The 21,939-nt window shown below is 45.0% G+C and overlaps 1 protein-coding gene across 1 annotated transcript in view; it reads left to right on the forward strand.

Moving 5' to 3' along the window:
• The window catches only part of LOC123363189 (centrosomal protein of 192 kDa-like), a 220,227-nt gene that overhangs the window by 31,918 nt on the left and 166,370 nt on the right, over nt 1–21,939 (forward strand). The window contains exons 13-17 of the mRNA XM_045004073.1: nt 1,214–1,339; nt 14,293–14,450; nt 16,969–17,018; nt 17,886–17,972; nt 18,112–18,244. Coding sequence (XP_044860008.1) covers nt 1,214–1,339; nt 14,293–14,450; nt 16,969–17,018; nt 17,886–17,972; nt 18,112–18,244 — 554 coding nt within the window. The remainder of the gene's footprint in view (nt 1–1,213; nt 1,340–14,292; nt 14,451–16,968; nt 17,019–17,885; nt 17,973–18,111; nt 18,245–21,939) is intronic.

Here is a 21,939-nt window from a genome sequence, read left to right on the forward strand (position 1 = left end):
AATCCCCTAAATATAAATAGCCATTAGCAAGAAATGAGCCTTGTCCTCTGTCATCTAAACCTCATCCCCCAAGATCATTTTCCATTCCAAATGAGATAAATCAAATCAGCCACCTCAAATAGTGAGATGGCAACATTTAATTATTTCAGAATTGATTTTCATTAATCAAGTTCAAATGATTCTAGTAGGCACTTAAAGTACAAATGGCATGTCACAGGAACAGGATGAACTGTCTGATGAAGGGGTTTTAGACTATAAAAGCTTATCCCCATATAAATTTTAATCTCTAGTATTCCTCGTTATTTTTGCTGATACAGACTAACACGGCTACCACTCGGAGCTTGAGTGCATCCCGCAGATGACAGGCCTGCTGTGTTGCACTGTGTGGTTCCACATACTCTTAAACTGGATCTGTGCTTTCCGGACCCATGGTTCCCAACATTTAGTGACACAGGCCCAATTTGTTTTGGCACCTGTAAGAGTTTCCCTTTGAGAGCATGTGACTGTTTCTGTGTCACTGCAAACATGTACAGCTTCTTCAAAGCATTATTCATTCCTCAAAGGTACAAAGGACATGAGCAAAGAGTTAAAAAACCCAAAACAATAAAATGCCTACACTCATGGGTCAGTCTTGCACCTTCAGCTTTCCTTTCCTGCTCACAGCATCTGTCTCCCTGTCTTTGTGTAGCTCCTTGCCAGCCTGTTGGCTTTCACTGATACCCTAAGAAGTTTCTGGCCACTCACTGAATCCTTCCTTCCTTTTCTAGGTTCTTTGAGGTTTTTGATCTTAGGCTCAGTCTTGAGAAAAGAAAACCATTCTAGCTTGGCCGATTGAAAACTCACCTCCCCACCCCCATTGTTTCCTCAAGGAGCTGCACCTTTGCCATTGCTTTGTTTCTGGTGTTTTTCCCCTCTTTATAGCCGCCTTTGATTTACCTTTGGCATTCAGGCAGCTTAATATCAAACAGGTAACCTGAAGGGCATATGATATTTATAAAGGAGAAAAAAAAACTATACAGCTCCCTCATTCACCACCTAATATATACTTGCAAAACCAGATATACTAATTAAAAATCAGTTTTCAGTTATTCAGGATCATCCACTTAGAATAGATGAGGTATGCATGCTTGTCAGGTTTATTTTTGTCAACTCTTTCAAGAATTGAAAAGATGCAAATTTGAACAGTTAAAATTATTGGGTTTTTTTCCAACAGGCTTTCTGATATTCAAGCTTCTTATCTAGAAGAAGGGAGATTTTCACTGCCATCAGCATCTTCTCATAGTGGTCAGTCTGCTTCGGAGCCAAGGGGGAAGTTAGCTCTCAGCTTTCAGGGTGACTTGTAAGTGATATTGCTGTTTAATCCTTTTAAAGAAGATTGGAAAAATTACTTATAGCAAATTCTGTTATAATTGTACATATCAATGACTTTACTCTGAATTGTTTTTTCTTTATGAAATAACAGTATTGGCTGCAGTTAAATGCTTTATTTTGCTCCTACCTACACCTCTACCTCGATATAATGCTGTCCTCGGGAGCCAAAAATCTTACCGTGTTATAGGTGAAACAGCATTATATCGAGGTTGCTTTGATCCACCGGAGTGTGCAGCCCCCTCGGAGCACTGCTTTTACTGTGTTGTATCCAAATTTGTGTTATATTGGGTTGCGTTATATTGAGGTAGAGGTAGTGGCAATACAATTTATAGAGTTTTTCATGGTTCATTAAAATTTGTTGCTTAAATCCAAGATCTGAGGAATATATTTGCTTTAAAAGGAATTTCTGAAGACAGTGAAGTTGTTAGAGCTTAATTCTAGTTCAGTGGTTCTTTTAATTTTTTTTCATTTGCTGGATAACTTCATAAAACTGAGGAATTTCTTGTTCTCCTTATTACTTGTGCCCATTTCAAAACAGTTTTTCCTCTGGAGATATTTCCTTCATTATAGTTTGTGCAAATATTTCAATTAATTCTCTGTAGTCTTGCTACAGGATTCTATAAGCTTTCTAGGTAGAGCTCCAGTGCCATGCATGTGAGGTTGATAGAGTAGTTTGTGAATTGGTAATCACAATTAAGTCATAAGTGCAAGCAAATATAACTTTTACAGGTTTTCAAACTGTGTGAAGTGACTTCAGAAGAAATAGCTTATGAATATCTTGTCTAACAGTCAATATTCTGCAGAACACAAAGTGGGAAATCACTGCTTCTTGGTATCTTAACAAGAACTTAAATGGGTTGTGAGCAGATTATAAATGCCTCAGTAGCAATTCCATGGTTGAGATGGAGTTTTTCCACTTAAAGCAGAGATTCAACCTCTTAAGTATGAAGCATGTAACTTTGAAGAGAATACATAATTTACTTTGAATACAGAATACATTTTCTGAGAATTCCAAGTAAATCTCTTATTTAGTTTAAGAAATAAAAATAGGCTTCTTGAGAAATTTGGTACCCTGTGTCAGACCTCTTTCTTCTTCGAGTGATTGCTCCTATGCATTCCAGTTAGGTGTGCGCGCCGCGCGTGCACGGCTCTTCAGAAGATTTTTACCCTAGCAACTCCGGCGGGCCGGCTGGGCGCCCCCTGGAGTGGCGCCGCTATAGCGCAGGATATATACCCCAGCCGGCCCGTCCGCTCCTCAGTTCCTTCTTTCCGCCCGTGACGGCCGTTGGAACAGTGGAGCGCAGCTTAGCTGACCTCCACTTCCCTAGCTACTCGTAGTTTTCTCTCATTCTGTTTATAGTTGTAGTTACCTCTGTTTGTTTGTAGAATAGTATAGTGTATTTATTTTACAGGGGTTCGGGGTTTATCCCCTTCCCCTCACCCGGTGCCGGGTCCGATGCCCGGTCCACAGGGTTTTCTAATGCTCGGCCGGCCACAAGCCGCTGCCGACAAGAGATCTTCTCCTAAGTGCCTCAAGGGATCTTACCTCACAGATAAGTGCCGCATTTGTGAGGCCTTTAATCCGTGAACAAAGGGGAGCGGGGCTTTCGTTTTAAACAGCTCCTGAGGGAGGCAGCTCTTGCTCCTCCACTCTCGGCGCCGAGCGCTAGTTAGTTTTCAAGGCGCGCTCCCTTGGCACCGGATCGCCGGTACCGCCAAGGCCTCCTGGCACGACCGTCGCTGGCTCCGACGTACCCTCGGCATGGATCCCTCTCCTGGAGGATGAAGAGGCACAATATCCTTGCTGCGTCTGAGCCGCCGCCTCTACAGCCAAGCGCTATGCTCGGTCGGATCGTCCGGCACCGGTGTCTGCCGCGGCACCGACAGTACCCGCACCATTTACTCCGGCCAGGCAAGAGCCGTCGAGTCCGGTGCTGGAAAGCTCCCATATACGGACAGTGGTCGAGCTCGCTCTGAAGCTGCGTCCGAGATGCCTGCTCCGCAGCCGAGCGCTATGTTCAGTGGGATCGCCTGGCACCAATGTCTGCCGCGGCACCGACAATGCCCGCACCATTAACTCCGGCCAGGCAAAAGCCGTCGAGTCCGGTGCTGGAACACTCCCCGGTACGGACCGTGGTCGAGCTCGCTATGAAGCTGCATCCGTGGTGCGAGCTATGGTCGAGCTCACTGTTCCCTCCGCGCCGGAGACAGTGTCCACGGCGAGGGAGCTGATTGCAACGACAGCATCTACGCTGCCTCAACCCCCGGCACCGCCGGTGCGGGTTACATAGTCGATGGGCAAGCCTGCCTTGATCAGACCACCCTACGTCGGCACCGCAGAGCGGCACCGTTCAGGGTCGCGGTCCCGCAGATGTTCTCGGTCCCAACACCGATCTAGGTCTCGACGCCGCTCACAGTCTCGGCAGTGGCACCGGTCAGCATCCCGTTCGCCGGTCCGGGGCACTCAGCTCCGATCCAGCTCCCGGCACCGCCCCAGGCACCGGGACACCCGTAGCTACTCCTGATCATCGAGCCTCGCACCCTCGGTCGACCACCCGGCACAGCTTTGGTGGCAGGTCCCGTTCTCGGTACCGGTCTGTCTACCGGTACCGATCCCCAGTGCCGCATTGAGCGACGTCAGTTACAGACGGAGACTCTACCAAGAGCTTTTCAGCTCCTCCAGGGCCATCCAGCCACGCATCAGTGTCGTCCCGTGCGGACACTTCATATGCGTAGCACTCTGTTTTCCGATGTGCCCTCCAGAGTCTTCCAGGAGACCTATCAGTGGTCATTCTGGACGCCTTGGGTGTACTACCACGCCAGAGGCGTACCGGTGATCCCATCTCGCTCCGTTCCCTCGGAGCTCTGGGTGCCAGAGGTGACAATTAGTCGTCCCCGTCCGACTGGTACGGAGCAACCCCCGGTTCGGCACCGGGCTCCCAGATCCCACTGGATCAGGAGGTCGTCCAGGAGCTCGAGCCACACAGGACCCGCTTGTCCCTGGCCTTTCTTCTTCCCCCCTCCCCAGATGAGGCGGGAGTAGGAACATGCCCCTCTCGCCCTCCTCTAATCGAAATGCGACCAGCCCCTAACTCCAAAGAGGCTGGGCGTGTGGTCTTACTGGGCCGTAAGATGTACCCGGAGGGGGCCCTGCAACTTCGTGTAGCGAACCAGCAAGCCCTGCTTATCCGCTACTGTGGGTGGCGGTGGGCAAATTTACAGAGTCGGTTCTTCGGAACTACCGTCAAGAGTTCAATGCCCTCCTGCAGCAAAGGACGAAGCTGGAGAGAGCTTCCCTCCAGGCCTCGTTGGACGCAGCTGACTCCGCTGCCATGACTCTGGCCTCGGGTGTTGCCACGCGGCGCGTTTCTTGGCTCCAGTTGTCGAGCCTTCCCTCGCAGCTGCGGCACGCTATACAGGACTTGCCCTTCAATGGCACAGGCCTGTTCTCTGAAAACACTGGCCCTAGGCTGCAGAACCTAACGGGCAGCAGGGTCACTTTGCTCTCTCTCTCTCTCGGCATGCACACGCCAGTGATTCAGCGCCGACATTTCCGTCCCCAGCCTCCACTCTTACCCTGCGCCTTGACAAAGTCAGGACTTGGCCAGCGGGCGTGGCTTACACGGTCGTGGCCATCAATCCGCACCCCAAAGGAGCCGAAATTAGGGTCCTTCTGACCACCAATGCGGCAAAAGCCTACCCATCCTCGCCCCTCCTAAGGACCCCTCTCACGAGCGATTCCTCTGGCAAGAGGTGCGGATGCTCCTCTTCATCGGAGCTATACAGGAGGTACCTAAGGGCGATACCTAATCCCCTAGGCGAAGGGAGGTCTCAGACCTATCCTAGGCCTGCGGAAACTCAACAAGTCACGATGCAGATGAGTTCCGCATGGTACCCAGGGCGACCGTCATCCCATCCTGGAATCCCGGAGACTGGTACGCCACCCTCGATATGAAGGGCGCGTGTTTTCACGTCGCCATTTCTCTTCCACACAGAAGGTACCCTCGGTTTGGGGCCTACCATCGTTATTCCCAGTATACGGCCCTCCCGGTTGGTCTCTATACAGCCCAGGGGTATTCAAAGTGCATGGCTGTAGTCGCCGCCTTTCTTCGCCACCGTCGCATACACGTTCTCCGTATCTAGACGAGTGGCTCATTCGAAGAACCACCAGGCCCAAGTTACCAGTCATGTGGGCATCGACTCGAACCTATTCCTGTGTCTAGGCCTGATGATCAATAGTAAAATCCACTCTGATTCCCCCACAGGGAAGGGAATTCATTGGGGCCGTCCTGGACTCCAGACTCGCCAGAGCCTGCTTACCTCAGCCTTGGTTTCAGGCGAGGGTAACAATTGTACAAGGTCTACGGACCTTCCCGCCAACTTGGGCTCGCACTTGCCTAGGTTTCCTGAGTCACGTGGCTGTCTGCACGTTTGCAGCCAAACATGCCAGGCTTCGCCTCCGTTCACTTCAATCGTGGTCACCTGGGGGTGCCACCCGGGCAGAGATGGCATACTCGTGGTCGTCTCGTTCCCCCCGAGCAGCCTAGGCTCCCTCGACCGGGAGTCAGCGTCCTCCCTGGTGTATCCAGGGATGCTGTTTCATTCACCCCTCTGGGTCCCTCATGACAGACAGCCCATCTCTCGGCTGGGTGTGCACCTGGCGTAGTTTCGCACTCACGGCCTTCGGTCAGCGCAAGAGCTGGCCTTACACATCAGTGTCCCAGAGCTGAGAGCAGTCTGCCTTGTGTACCAGGCAATTCAGCTGGCGGATCATCTCAGCAGATCCTTCCTGTCTCACAAGTGGTAGTTTCCTCCGGTCTTTATCTATTCCGTTTTCCAGAAGTGGGTCTTTCCCCGCATAGCCCTCCTCGCTCTCGCGAGAACGGAAAGAGAGAGAAATTCTCCTCGTTCCAAGGCCTCTCCCCAGGCTCGGTCTTGGAGGATTTTCCTGAGGCCGTGGATCAGCCATCTGCCGTACGCTTTCCACTGTCCCCGCTGGTTCACAAGGTCCTGCTAAAACTCCGCAGGGACAGAGCGCCCCTGATCGTGATCGCTCCAGCGTAACCTGGGCAGCACTGGCACACCATGTTGCTACACCTGTCGGTAGCGACCCTCTTGGGACAGACCCCATGACGTGGGATCACGGCGACCTTCACCACCCGGTCTTGTAATCCCTGCACCTCACAGCAGGACTCCTGCGTGGCTAAACCGATCCGAGTAACGTTGTTCTGCCTCGGTTCTACAGGATTCTCCGGGGTGGTAGAAAATCTTCCATTCGGTTAAAGTATCTGGCCAAGTGGAAGCGTTTCTCCTGCTGCTCAGAAACGCGCAATGTTTCTCCCGCCGAGGTCCCGCTCCATTCCATCTGGTTCCTCAGGGCTTGGAGCGTTTATACCCCCACCCCAGTGGGGCCCCGCCATAAACCTGGCTCTTCAATCTGGTTCTAACCAGTTTTATGACTGCCCTATTCGAGCCAATGTCAACATGCTCATTGATATACCTGTCCTGCAAGACAGTTTTCCTGTAGCCTTTCCTGCGGCCAGACGAGTCTCCGAGCTTCAGACTCTCACATTAGGCCCAAGGTATACTGTGTTCCTCAAGGACAAGGGCAGTTATTACCACGTCCGACTTGCCTCCCTAAGGAGGTGTCGGCCTTTTATATCTACCAGGATATCTTCCTTTCGGTCTTCTTTCCGAAGCCACTCTCTTTGCAAGGAGAGCAACGGTTGCCCTCCTTCGACATTCGTAGGGCGTCCGCAATCTATATCTAGCGGACAGAGCCCTCTCGTAACGCCCCCAAACACTTCATCGTACCGGCATACCGGACGAAGGGCATACCTGTCTCCTCCTAGAGGATTTCATCTTCAATGACGTTGTGCATCCGCACCTCCTCTGTTTTGGCCCATGTTCCATAGAGCCACCTTGCTGCACATTCCGCCAGGGCTCACGCTTCTCAGCTGCCTTCCTGGCTCGCATACCCTTTCGGGGGATGTGTTGTACACCTACCTGGTCCTCGGTCCACACCTTTGCCTCATTGGTCCAGGAGTCCAGAGCTGATGCAGCCTTTGGCTTAGCGGTTGCGTTCTGCAACATCTAACTCCGACCCCACCGCCTACGTAAGGCTTGGGAATCACCTAACTGGAATGCATAGGAGCAATCACTCGAAGAAGAAAAGACGGTTACTCACCGTAGTAACTGTTGTTCTTCGAGATGTGTTGCTCCTATCCATTCCAGACCCGCCCTCCTTCCCCACTGTCGGAGTAGCCGGCAAGAAGGAACTGAGGAGCGGACGGGCCGGCTGGGGTATATATCCTGCGCTATAGCAGCGCCACTCCAGGGGGCGCCCAGCCGGCCCGCCGGAGTTGCTAGGGTAAAAATCTTCCGAAGAGCCGTGCACGCGCGGCGCGCACACCTAACTGGAATGGATAGGAGCAACACATCTCGAAGAACAACAGTTACTACGGTGAGTAACCGTCTTTTTTGCCCCTAATAATTGCAGAATAATATAAATGCTATAGCAGCACAGTTGTAATGTAAACACTTTTCACAGCAATGCAAGAGGTTTTTCCATCACCATAATTAATCCACTCCTCCAACAGGTGGTAGCTAGGTTGGCTTTACCACCTCTGACAGATGTGAAAAATTCACATCCCTGAGCAATGGAGCTAGGTCAACCTAAATTTTAGGTGTAGACCAGGCATGAATGCTCTAAAATCCATATAGTTACTCAGATTGCCTTGAAATTTGGTGTGTCTCATGGGGAGGTAGGGGTTGATTAATGACCCAAATTTGGGGCTATTTGATCAAGGGGTTCCTGAGAGACAGCCTCCTGGGGGGGAAAAACACCTAGCTTTTCTTTAAAGTTGACATATTTTGGCAACTCATGTATACACAGGGATCGCACCAGGGTTTCAGTTGCTCGAGAGTTACCCCACCATTAGCTCTTTGGAGGAGATCAGATTAAAATATTGTTAGCAAGAGAGTTTGGTCCCCCAGTCCTAAAGCTCTTGCCCCATATATGGGAGGATTTTCCCTTCCAGGGGTATTTGATCACCTCTCCTTATCTTACATGTGGCAGGATTTGTAGAGGCTCCTGCCCATCTATAGGGGTCTGATCTCCTGCCCCCCTCACATGAGCTGGCAACTGGGTCCTTACCTGCCATATGTGCCTGGGTCAGGGGAAGCCCAGCCATCTGGGTGTGAAGCGGAGAACTGGCATAAGTACCAAGAATACTGCTGACACTGAGGCAATGAGTTGAGAATGGGCATGCTTGATCCATATCACAGGCTCTCCAGCACTGGTGAGGAGGGGATGGGAACACTCACTGACATGAATAGAACACTTCACACATATTAGGGCTGTTGTTTCAAGTGTATCCATCTCCATCCGATGGTCTCACGCAGCTGAGACCATCTTATTGAGGTGGATGGGCCACTTGACACCACTCAGAGCTTCTTATATTTTCAGGATTATCCTTTGCTAGGGAATCTGCACACAGCAAAGCAGTTATTAATGATTAATTTTAATGTAGGGCCTTAGCCATAACATACTTAATTTGTGATATTGTGGAAATTACAGATCCTGAAATATTAAGCATCCACTACAATTTTGTCAGCTGGGTTGCTGGCGACTTGAGTCCCGCTGCTGGACCTGGGTGGCTGGTGTCGTGAATCCTGCTGCCGTCCCCGGGCGTTAATGACTGTAATATAGTTGCAGCAAAATGTCTGGGTATCAAAAAAATAAATAAATAAATAGCAGGCATAACATAATACTTGAGTGTTTAAATTGTTCCAGCAAGTTTTTCTTAAACAAATAGGTCTTCTCTGGCTTTTCCAAATTACTGCGATTACAGTAGAACCTCAGAATTATGAGCACTTCGGGACAGTTCCTAACTCTGAAATGTTTGTAACTGAACAAAATGTTATGGTTGTTCTTTCAGAAGTTTACAACTGAACACTGACTTAATACAGCTTTGAAACTTTACTATGCAGAAGAATAATGCTGCTTTTAACCATCTTAATTTAAATGAAACAGGCACAGAAACAGTTTCCTTACCGTGTCAAATCTTTTTTTAAACTTTCCCTTTATTTTTTTTATTAGTTTATGTTTAACACAGTGCTTTACTGTATCTGCTTTTTGGGGTGGGGTTAGGGGTCTCTGCTGCTGCTTGATTGCCTACTTCCAGTTCCAAATTCAGTGTGTGGTTGACTGGTCAGTTCATAACACTGGTATTCGTTACTCTGAAGTTCTACTGTAATAAATAGCTGTTATTACTTTTCCATGATTTTCCGTGTCTTGTCCACAACTCAGCTGCAATTATTTGACAATTATCCCACGATTCAGTTAGGGCCATAGTTATGGTGGAATGCCAGCTCTGCTACATTTAAGATTGAAAAGTTTTTTCTGTATAAAGGACAATGTTTCTAAATATTCCAAAACTCTAAGATGTATCTGCTTTGTCTTGAAATTTGCTGTGCCTTTTGAAGATGCAGGGTATAGTTAGTGATGCAAATTTGGGATCATTTGCACAAGAGGTTCCTGAAATGCAGGACGCAACAAGAACTGTGTGATGGGTTTTTGTTTGTTTGTTTGTTTTAAGTTCACAGATTCTCTAGACTTGCTTTGTGAATACCTGGCTTCTAAAATGCTAATTACTTAATGGGACATCCACTTAGGAGGATGAGCTGGAAATGATGTCAGGGTGTGTGTGTGTGTGTGTGTGTTGAGGGAAATAGGGGGAGGAGAGAGACCAGTCTTCTTTCATATACTTAGTTACTGTAACCACCAGGTAATAAAACTGTCCAGTTATTTATAGACCATGTCTGAGACTTCTCTTATTGGCTCTGTTAGCAGTTAGACTCCAAAGGTTTTAAAGCAAGACCATTATCTACATTTCAGTACAACAGAGCATACAGAGGTAGGGGGTACACTTAGGAATCACATAACAGGGTGGCCTACTGTAGAGAACAACCAAAGAAACTTGGGCTCTATTTTTGGCTCTGCCACTGTTCTTCTGGGTAACTTTGGCCAAGTCACTTCACCGCTCTGTGCCTCAGTTTTCCCATCTCTATAAGAGGAAAGTTTCCCTTTTTTGAGATCTACTGATGAAAGACTGCATAGTAAGAATTAGATATTATCATTACTTGGCCGCAGGACCATCTGAACTGCACACCTAGATTATAATTATAACTGCCTAGGTTACCACCAACTACTGCCAGTAACACTTCTTTGTTTTTTTTGTTTGTTTTTTTTTAAATAACCAAACCTTGTTAATTCACCATTATGGTTGCCTAGTGATAGCTCATTCCCTTCCAGAACATCAAATTCAGCAAGACTCAAAAGTTGTGAAAACCAGGGAATACAAAGTTAACGTATGCTCCCAGAGAACTTTAACTGTGCCTCCTTTTGATGAATGTCCTAGTATGTCTAACACATACTTGCTCTCTGCCTTTGCTCTCTCCTGAGCAGGAGCTCCTTGCACTCATACACTTAGCCTACTCCCTGCAGTCATACACCTCTATTACATTTTACAATTCCATCAATCCCTCTTACAACCCCTTCAGCCTTGTCGACACAATGCCATCAAACACTGAACTAGTATTGAATCTTCACTTAACTAAGACCACACTCATTTCCCATCTAACTATGGACAATCCCCAGGGCAAGAAGACCACTATGCCCTGCTACTGACACAGCCTACACACTGCAGCAATTAAATGAGGCATACTTCGTCTCCCATGGTACACATGCTCTTATTTTCTTTGATCACACACAGGGGTAAGGGAGATGGGCACTCTCTCCTCCAGAGGGCCACAACCTCCCATCCCTTCGGGTCAGCTTTCAAGCTGCTCTATCTTATTCCTCCACTAGTCAATGCAGCTACACCTACCTAACACAGTGAATGCAGCTGGATTGCATGCATATGATTCCCAGTGGCTATTGCTAGTTCCAGGGGGGCACAGTTAAGGGTACCTGGGCATGTTCGGTAACTCTGTATTTCCTGGTTTTCACAAGTTTATTTTACTGAACTCTGCAAAGAGCACAAGCTATCACCAGTCAACTTTAACTTGGCATTCACAAAGGTTTTTGCCATTTCATAAAAACTTATTCAAATCTTGTGCACAGGTTACGCTTGAGTAGTTTTCGACAAGGTTTTAATGGTAATTTTCTATTCCCCTCCCCCCATAATTCTTCAGTAAAAAACTTAACTCTGCTTTTTAGTGACACCATGCCAAAACATATGATGATGATGATTAAAGCATTTTAGTGTTTGTGAACTCGAATAGATGAAGTAGGTTTTTAAAGCCAAAGCAGATATCAACATTTTTTTGATTCATGATATCGTGATACATCAGAATGAAACCTGTGGCTGAAAGAAAAAAGACCATTAATCCTTATAAAGAAAAAAAAACTAAATGTATCCTATGCATAGGATTTTAGGGAGTTTTAAGTATATATGGGAAGCTTGAAGAACCTGTGACGGGATGGCGTTTTGGGTGCCCTAATTGCATTTTCATACATTAACATGTTTGGATTTCTTTTAAGTTTCCTGATTTTTGTAATGGTTTGCTTTGTGATAATTACAACATCCTGTTTATGTAGCATCGCATAAATTAACTCTCCAATCTTAACTCCATTTTAGCAATGTTTGGCTGAGACTATTAATAGTACTTTAAATAAAGTCACAAACGTAAGCATGGTGTAAACAGAGTTGTACCAATTTAACTAAACTTGTATGTTAAGCTAGTTCAGAATCTTGCATTGGCTTCTATTGGTTTATCTCACATTGGTTCAGAGTTAAATTGCTGTAAGTCAGGCTCACACTGGTAGAAGGATTTGCCCTAGTTTAAATCTGTTTTAGTTAATACTGATGCAACTTCTATATGTAGAGAAGGCCACACATTGGTACAATTTTCAGTTGCATCGTAAATACAGTTAATTGCTATGAAGTACCTCAAATAGGTATTTCTACACTCTGACAAAAATAATGCCTATAATGTTTCATCAATACAACAGGTGTAGTGCCGTTACTGGTAGAAATAGCGGAAGCAATAGCATAGGTGGGTATCGTATACGTACCAACTCGTTTTATAATCTTGCTCAAAGTATTGTTAAATACAACTGTGGTAAAAATGACAGAGACCAATCTGTGCTACAGCTACTACCATTTACTCCTGGGGGGAGTCTGCGTGACTGTGCGCCCTCAGAATATGCCCTCCTCCCTTGCAGAATTACTGTGTTTCTGTGCAGAAAATGGCAGGGAACCAAAGGGAAGCCGCGTGGGTGGGGGGAAGGAGAGGGATGACCACGGGCACAGTTTTTTGGGGGGATTGCTCCCCCTAGCAGAGGTAAGGCATGGGGGGGCACACAGGGTTATGTGCTGCTGGCCTCCCCCCCATTTCTGCAAGTGCAGAGCTGCACAGCTGAGGGAGGCTGTGTCTGGGTTCTGCAGCTGAATGCTGCCTCCTGGGTCCTAGTGCCAGTCTTACTCCCCTTCTGTGTGGTGGGAGCCTTCCTGTTTTCTGTGCAAAAGTGGGTGCCCGCAGTGGAGCTGGGTAAGGAGAAATGAGGGAAGAGGCAGTGGGGAATGAAGTGGGGTGGAACAGGGCATGGGGAGGAGAATGTGGGAGTGAAGGAGGATGATGGAGACAAAAAGGGAATAGAGGAATGACGGGCCCTCCGAGCACCCCACACCAAGACCCCTATCCCACTGATCCCCAACTAGCTGCACCTGGACTCCCACCCCTCAAGCCCCACTTCCCCAGCACCTGGACCCCCCACTGAGCCCCCTGACCCATAGACCCCTTGCTGAGCCCATCTTCCCAGACCCAGATCCTCTTGCTAAGCCCCAACCACTTCACCTGGATCCCCTGCTGAGTCCCATTGCTCCTGCACAGGGGCTCATTGGGGTTTCTGGGTGCATCCAGATCTCCCACTGAGCCACCCGCACCCAGATTGCCCCACACAGAAACTTCTCTCTCCACACCTGGATTTCCCCCCCCCCCACACCCCAAGCCCCTCCACACTTGGATCCCACCCATGCCTGGTGTAGAGGGGCAGGGCTCTGGCGTTTTTCTGGGGCAGGCCGAGCCCATGCACTGTGTCAGGGTCAGGTGCAGTATTACTGCCAAGTCCCTGTACCGGAGGAAAGTGGGGGCTTCAGGGTGATCTCCCACATCAATGCAGCCAGTGGCCCGTGCTCCCCGCTGCCATGCTGGAGCCACATTTATTTGACAAATAAAATTTGCAGAATTTTAAAATAACTGTGCACATAATTTTTTTGGCACATAGTTTTTTGGTGCAGAATTCCCTCAGTAGTAACCGTTGATGCCACTGATGGAGCTGCAGTAGTGCTGTTTTGTGTGCACTTTGACTGGTGTAGACAAGACTTAGGCTTAAAGGCTTCTACCTGACAACCAGAAGCAAGAGGGTAATTTGAAATTGAGATAGGGGAATGTTATTTAACCCTTAAATTAAAACCTAATACTATATCTGAAAGACTAAAGGAATAAAAACCTCTTTTATTTTAATTATTTTGAGCATTTAACAGTGTTTTGTGTAACCAGTCTGTTTGTTTTCCCACACAGCAACAGTAAAGAGAGACACTTGTAATACATTTTCATATTTGTGAAAACCACAAATTGTTAGCAGGGACTCAGTGACAAGTAGTACCTTGAACTACTACTTTGGAAGTGACTAGATTTTTAAAGTTCAGTATTCTTTTAATAGGTAGCGGATATTTCTCGCCATTTTATAATAATCTTTAAATCTATCAGGGCTAGGTTAGACAGCAGTGTTTGTACTCTGGGTTATAAAGAGAATAAAGACACACTTATATGTCCACACAAAGTAAGAGAAACTGTATACTGATTGTGATCAAATTTTGGCTTAAAGTGTTACTAAATTTATTTTTTTTCTAGGGGAGTTACTACACTAATTACAGAAGCTCAACCTGTTTCTGATGGTTTGAAAGAGTCCAACTTAATACAGAGAGGGCACAACCAGCATGCCATCGCTGAGTGTTCAAGTCTCAGTCAAGATACCTTGTTTGACATATTACCAATTGAACACTTGGAAGGTATTTAACTTTTAGAAATTCTTGCACTTAGTGGTCCAATGTACTTACATCTTTGTTATGGTGTATTTTTTTTTGGTATAAAATAAATATAAGTATAAATAAGAAGAGCTCTTCTCTACTGGAAATTTTTACTTCAGTTTCCATTTTCTACGAATCAATTTGTCTTTGGTTTGGGACTTGTTATATTAAGTTTAAATCTGTGGTAAAAAAGCAAAGCAAGACTAGGGGGCCAGTGACAAATCTAAGGTCTGATGTCTTACAAACGATGAACTAGAAACTAATCCTGAACACTCCTGGAAAATTGGGGGTTTCGGTATTCCAGTGGTATACATCACTTATTTATCAGGTATGAAACCACAAAATCATATTTTTATTAGCACTTTTCCTTTTTCCTCTTCCACTCTGATCTGAATTCAGTGACCATTAGCTTCAGTTGCACTGACTTCTAGATCTTGCTTTATATCGTCTAAAAACATTTAGTCTAGTTTTCAAATGATACATTAATACCTAACTCCAGTGGTTTGGAATACCAGCTGCTAAAATCATGCTGCCATGAAATAAGAACAGAGAGTTAAGGGGAAGCAAGATAGTAATAAGTAACCTGATCTTAAAAAAAAGTCAGTATTTTATTAAACTAGCTTTCTAATATTTGAGTGCAAATATTAGGAAACCCCAGGGACTCCATAAAATACTCTATTTGTACTTTGGTTACATCCATTTTTCAAAACAGTGTAAAAGAAATTGGCACAAAAATTGAAGCAAATGGTTTAAAATACAGACTTTTTTGAATTTATATAAACTCTTTTAGATGTAAGAAGGGAAATTTTAGGGAAATTTGCTTGTTCTTGGAGACAGAAAGCAGAAAACTCCTGCAATATCTTTAACCAGTCTGAATGTTTTACAACATAACTAGAATATACACAGATATTGTTATATTTTCAATAGGGCTGTCAAATGATTAAAAAATTATGATTAATTGCATTGTAAACAATATTAATATTTTAAATAATAAATAATATTTTATGCATCAATAGTGAGGTCTCTCTCCTATATTCCTGTTTCTCCATTCAATGGGAAATACTAACTACTTGTTACAAAAAATATCAGACTAGAAAAGATGCATCCACTTCACTGGCCTAATGAAATTAGAAAATAGTTCCCTTTGAACATAAAACAGATTTCTTGAAATTTCAGCAGTAGTCTTGGACTACATCCCTATTTTATAGAAAGAAGTAACCCTTGCAAAAATGCCAAGACACACTTCAGTTGTGTTTTTTGGAACTGGGAAGCTTGCAAAGTTAACTGTCCAGTATTCCAGAATTATATTAGGTGACACCAATGCCTTTCAGTAACATCTTGTGGTCCACTTGGGCTTGAAACAGTTCTGTAGACCAATAAGAATAATTTCTGGATTAGTGAATTTTTCAAGACAGTGGTTCATGCCAAGTTGTTGTTTTTCTTCCCTATTGCACTGGTACCTAGAGATCCCACTTGGGGTTCAGAGCCCTAATGTGCTAGGTACTGTACAAAGACAAAAAGAGAGCTCACGAAGAGCTTAAAATACAGTAATTGAAACAATGTGTGGGTAACGTATGGAGGGAACACAAGGTAATTGTAAGTGATGAAAGAAACAGTGTGATGCAGTGGCTAGAACATAGTACAGAGGGCATGTCTATACTTGCCTCCGGAGCGATCGATCCAGCAGGGTCAATTTATCACGTCTAGCAAAGACACGGTAAATTGACCGCCAAGCGCTCTCCTGTCAACTCTGGTACTCCACCGGAGCGAGAAGTGTAGGAGGAGTCAACGGGGGAGCGGCAGCAGTTGACCTACCGCAGTGAAGACACTGTGTTAAGTAGCTCTGAGTACGTCGATTTCAGCTAAGCTATTTTCATAGCTGAAGTTGTGTAATTTAGACCAACTATTACCCCCCTTCCCCATGTAGACCAGGCCTGAGACTCAAATTAGTGAATTTTTCCTTTTGAAGATCACAGAGACAGTCAGTGGCAGACACTGAAATAACAGTTATTTATTATTATTATTATTTATTTATTAATAAATAATTTATTAATTATTATTTCAGTGTTATTTCAGTGTCTGCCACTGACTTTCTCTGTGATCTTCAGCAAGTCACTTCAACCCTCTATTTCCCTCCCATCCTATCTTGTCTAAGTAGATTCTAAGATCTTGGAGTAAACATTCTCTTGTTCAGTTTGTGCGCTGCCAGTCACCATGAAGCCCCAATTTCTATTGGGGTATCTTGATATTAGTGTAATAAGAATAATCAGAAATACATAATCCCAGAAATGTGGATTTTGTCATAAGGTAACTTATTTTATGGTACCGTAAAGTGTGCATAATACTTGACAAACTAAATAACAAGTCCTTGCCCCAAGAAGCTTAGTTTATTGTAGTTATAATTATTCCTTGTTCACAAGGGAAGTGTGAATATACAAATTTAGTATTGTAATATAGGAACAAATTCAAGGTGCTGTTAAATAACTCTTTTTTGTTACAGATTTGTCCATTGGAATATGTTCACTACCACAAAGTAAAAAGGAAAACCAGGTAAATCTGTTCCATGTGCGGGGAAACTAAAGAACTCTTTTTAAACAAGAAAAACTGTATTAACATAAATAAGGGGATAAGTTTTCTGTAGAGAGAAACAAACCTTACTGGCTCAGTTTATCATCTTCTGTGTCCCTTAAATTTATTATATCCTCCACTTTGCAACATAATTCACAGTAGTAAAGGCAGAAATAACTTGCTACTGACGTTTTGCAGCTTTGCCAAATGGCTTGATGGCTTTCCCTTTAACTTCAAAACTTGACTTCTGGAAAAAGGGATATTGATCTTGCAGTGAGTCACCCAGATAATTTGAGTTTTGTCCTATGTAGTTTAATCCCTCATTTTAGAGGGGACTACTAATTGCCTTTAAACTCCTAAAAATTGATGCCTTTTTCATAAGGCCTTACTTGAATCACATCCAAGAAGTTCTGTCATTTCTGTAAGTTCTCAGTGTTCGTTGATAGTCTTACAAGTGGAATTGGAATGAATCATCTGCTTGTTATGGTGTTGGTATGATATACATGTGTATAAGTGCATGTAGATGTCAAAGGTATAGAATTTTTAAAATATTTCATTTTTAGTTAACTAGATTCAGCTGAAACAAAATTTCAAAACTAACTTTTCAATAATTGTGTGACTTTCCATGCAACAATTTCAATTGGGTTGGTGTATGAGGCCCACAGGGGCTGGAGTTTTGCTTTAACAGGTCATGAGCCCTGTTCAAGCAAGTCCTGCATGCTTCAATGTAGGATATGGGAGTAATGGCCCTTTTCCACATGGAAAACTTCAAGTGCTTAGTTTTCCATCTAGAAATCTTTAAACATTTAATATGGTTAAGAGTCAGCCTTTTCCTCTCTACTTTCCAAGCTCCTGTCTTCCTTGTACCTGTCTTTATTACTCTTTCTGGGAATGGCTGCAAGGAGAACACAAGGTGCATCACAACCAGAACTCATGGTGAGAGAATGCAAAGAGAGGGAAGAGTCGTGGTTAGATTACTAAAGAAAGTGACTAACATATGAAGAAGCTGTTTAAACTACTGATTTATACAGTAGTTGAGAACACTTAAGCACTTATGCTTTAATTTTGTTAATAGATTGGTGCACCTGAACCTGGAGAAAAAATTTCACCTTCCACCAACTTAAGTGACCATTTCAGCACAAGTCTTTCAGGTTTCTTAGAAAATGAGAAACTGCTGTCTCTTGCAAGCCTAGAAGGAAACTCAACTGGTACAGTATATTATAATTTAACTTGTAGCATCTTTTCATGTGTATTGGTTCCAACAGGTAACTTTTTTTAATGACATGAATCCACTCTCGCTACTAATCCTGCATGAGAGGATCATAAATGTTGATGAGAATAAAGTACCTCTAAAATTTAAGGCCAAATTTTTTTTTGAAGTTGTGCTTAAAATGAGTAAGTAAACTTCTACAATTAAAGGTACCTTCCCAGAGGCATCCTGTGGTTGTTAGAATATTGGTGCATAGAGAATTAATTGCTGAACTTGGTATTAACTGACATGATTTTAGCTAGCTAGAAATTAAAAGGTGAACTGTGCTCTGTTGGTGCTGTGAATCAAAAGTTTAAGGAGAAAAGCAGTCAATTTACATAGAGACTAGCAACTCTGGGTAGTGAATACAACTCTAATTAGTTGTCTGTTGTGAAAGAACTGAACATTTAAGCCTCAATCGTAGATTTAGAAGTGCACACTCAAAACCTTCTCGTTCTTTTTTTCCGTTTACGAGACTTTTAACCGTACTTGTATATTGCATACAAAAAAAGTTAAAAGAAACTTACTTAAATTGCAGTGTCAGGAGACTGAAATTTGCAAAATTCAGTCAACCTTAATGCTGTCTCCTAAAGCACGTGCATTATGATAGTATGCAATTAAAGACTTTCTTCATCTCAGCATCTCCCACAGTTCTTGAGTTGTGAGATGCTCTCCTCTCTCGCTCTCTGAAGTTCATGGAGGCAAATCAGAGTTTGGGAGTCGCATAGTCTGGCCACAGATCCTGCTTGCTTCCAGTTTCTCTGCCTCTGTGGCAGTGTGCAGTTGGTGATTTTTAGATTCATTGCAGTTTTAATAACACTGTTAAACAATAAAATACCATCTTCACATCTGCTTAAGGTTTTTTTGGTCAAAATTCGGGTAGTAGTAAGCAATGTGCCAGTTTTTTAGCTGGATGTTAGAACTCACCCCCAGAGCCTCAGCTGCAGTGCATCCCTGCTGGCTCCTCTGCACTTCCAGGTATGGCACAGCAGCCTAAAAAGCACTAAGTGAAATCCAAACAGTGCTCCATTTGTGAGACTTCCCTCCCAGACTTGACAGATGGTGAGTTGTGCCCCGCCTGCACCCAGCCTTCTGTCCCTGACTCTGTTAGGTCCCTTGGCTATTAGTCAGACTGGCACATGGGATCCTGTATGCGTAGAAGCAGCCACAACGCCAGCACAGGAAAAATGGACCAGAAGTCTAGAGCCTCTCCCTGCTCTGGCCAAGGATGAGGATGACCCTGGTCAGCCAACTCAAGGGGAAAGTTCCAAGGGGCCCCTGGAGAACACAGATGGCAGACTTGAGGGGTTACAATCTTCCTCCTCCTCCTCCCTTTCCCCCCTCCTCCCCAGTCCTAAAATGAGCGCTCTTGGAAAAGCAGGGTTTATCCGCACTCCTCTCCTTCCCAATTTGGCCAGGAGGATTCTGGAAGTGTTTCCCTCCCTCCCTCCCTAGGGAATTAGTCCTAGCAGGTGATGACTTGCTAGAGATCTTGCAAGAGGACTTCAGGCCCTCAGCAAGGCTAGCTGCTGCAAAAGGCTGCACCAAAGCTGCAATGGAGCTTGTACACTCTCTAAGCAAGCTAAAAAATCAAAGCGGAAAAGCATAAAGGATCTAGGAGGTATGAATCTTCTTCCTCTTCTCCCTCCTCTATAGAGGATGGTGAATTGTTGGGCTGGGACTCTGATCAGGACCAGGGAAAGACTCAGCAAAGGTTATGTGCAACAAGGTTGTGTGTACTATTCAGATTGAATCTGAGCAAAATCCTGAGAATAAACCTCTGAGCAAATTTCTCCTCTCGAAATCCTTCTTTGAGGACATGATTCTCCTGCACTCCTCCTTCAATGTAGTAACCAGGATGAATGGGGTAAGCCAGATAAGGGCAAGCGCATTGACAAAAATGAACGTTTGGCTCCTGAATCCTATAGCACTTAAGTCCCAATTACTGAGATACGAAGTGTTTCAGAGTAGCAGCCGTGTTAGTCTCTATCCGCAAAAAGAACAGGAGTACTTTGTGGCACCTTAGAGACTAACAAATTTATTCCAGCATAAGCTTTCATGGGCTACAGTTCACTTCTTCGGATGAATTTGTTAGTCTCTAAGGTGCCACAAGTACTCCTGTTCTTTTTGAGATATGAAGATTGCTGCTACTGTAGCTTCCCTTAACAAAGATATGATTATCTCCTCAGAAGAGGAGTTGTTGCATAAGAATCCCATGGATAGAAAAATGGGGGCCACTCTCAAAGACTCTGAGGCCTCCTCTCTCAGGGCATGCCTAGCAGCTGCTTGCTTTGTTAGGGTATCTCTCTCCTAGATCTCTGAGCCCTCAAGGATAGAGATCACCCTGATTTTTGGCTCTACATTAAAGAAAGTTTCTCTGGCAACAGCATTAGTTGCCGATTCCAAGAGTGACCATATTTCCCAAAGGGAAAATGAGACCCAGTTCAGGGCTCCCTTGACCCCTCCTCCCCCTGTGCACGGCTGGCCCAAGCTGCTCCTTCGAACATTCCTCTGTGCCACCCTTGAGAGGCACACCCCACTTTTTGGCAAAACTGGGATTTTGTGGTGTTAGCTCTTGCCAGCTGATGATCAGATGGCAAGAGCAAATGGGACAAGTGCCAGATTTTTTTTTTGGCAAAACTGGGCATGTCCAGGACTGTCCCAGCCAAAACAGGACATATGGTCACCCGACTCATGTCTCAATGAATGTGATGAGATTCTCAGTGAAAGCTGTGGCCTCCAGCTCAGTAACCAGGCACCACCAATAGCTTCACCCTGGAAGGTGGATGGCTACTCAAAGCAGGTGCTTTGCTCTGCCAAATTTACAAAAGCCATGCTTTTCAGTGAGAAGCTAGACAAGATAGTGGTGGACATTTAGATTTTATAGCAATGGTTTTCTTCCGATGCCACACCATGGTTTTTTTGATAGGATGCTCAAGGATGTTGTACTGGTTTCTGGATCCTGTTTCTTCTTTGTCTACGGACCACTTGTCCCACTTCAGACTGTTGTGTACTGAACACAGTGGAAGTGGGATATACCCTCCAGTTCAGTTCTACCCCTCCTTCCCACCCTCCCTCTCTGTCCCTCCTCAGGGACCCCTCTCATGAGCAACTTCTGGCCTTGGAAGTTCAGTTGTTCCTTTGAGTGGGAGTCGTGGAAGAGGTTCCATAGGATCTAAGGGACAAAGGATTTTACTCCTGTTATTTCCTAATTCCAAAAGTCAAGAGTGGTCTCAGATCTATTCTAGACCTGTACCAGCTCATCAGTTACCTTAGGAAACTGAAGTTCCTTTTGGTCTCCTTGGCTTCCATTATCCCCTCCCTAGATCCAGGGGACTGGTACACCACCCTCAATTAGAGACACGCCTACTTTCACATATTGATCTTCCAAGGACGCAGAAGGTTCCTCAGGTTTATCATGAACCACACACACTACCATTTCGTTTGTCCTGTCAGCATCCCAGTGAGTGTTTCCAAAGTGCATGGCGGTAGTTGCGGCCTAACCGAAGGGACAAGGGGTGCAAGTCTACCCATATCTGGATGACTGGCTGGTCAGGGATCAGGTCATGAATACCTGCACTCACTTTCTTCCACTGATCAGAGGTACATGCACAAAAGTCATGACAGACAACATTGTGTCCATGTACTACATAA

This window comes from Mauremys mutica, chromosome 2 (genome assembly GCF_020497125.1).
Source record: "Mauremys mutica isolate MM-2020 ecotype Southern chromosome 2, ASM2049712v1, whole genome shotgun sequence".
Lineage (NCBI taxonomy): Eukaryota > Metazoa > Chordata > Testudines > Geoemydidae > Mauremys > Mauremys mutica.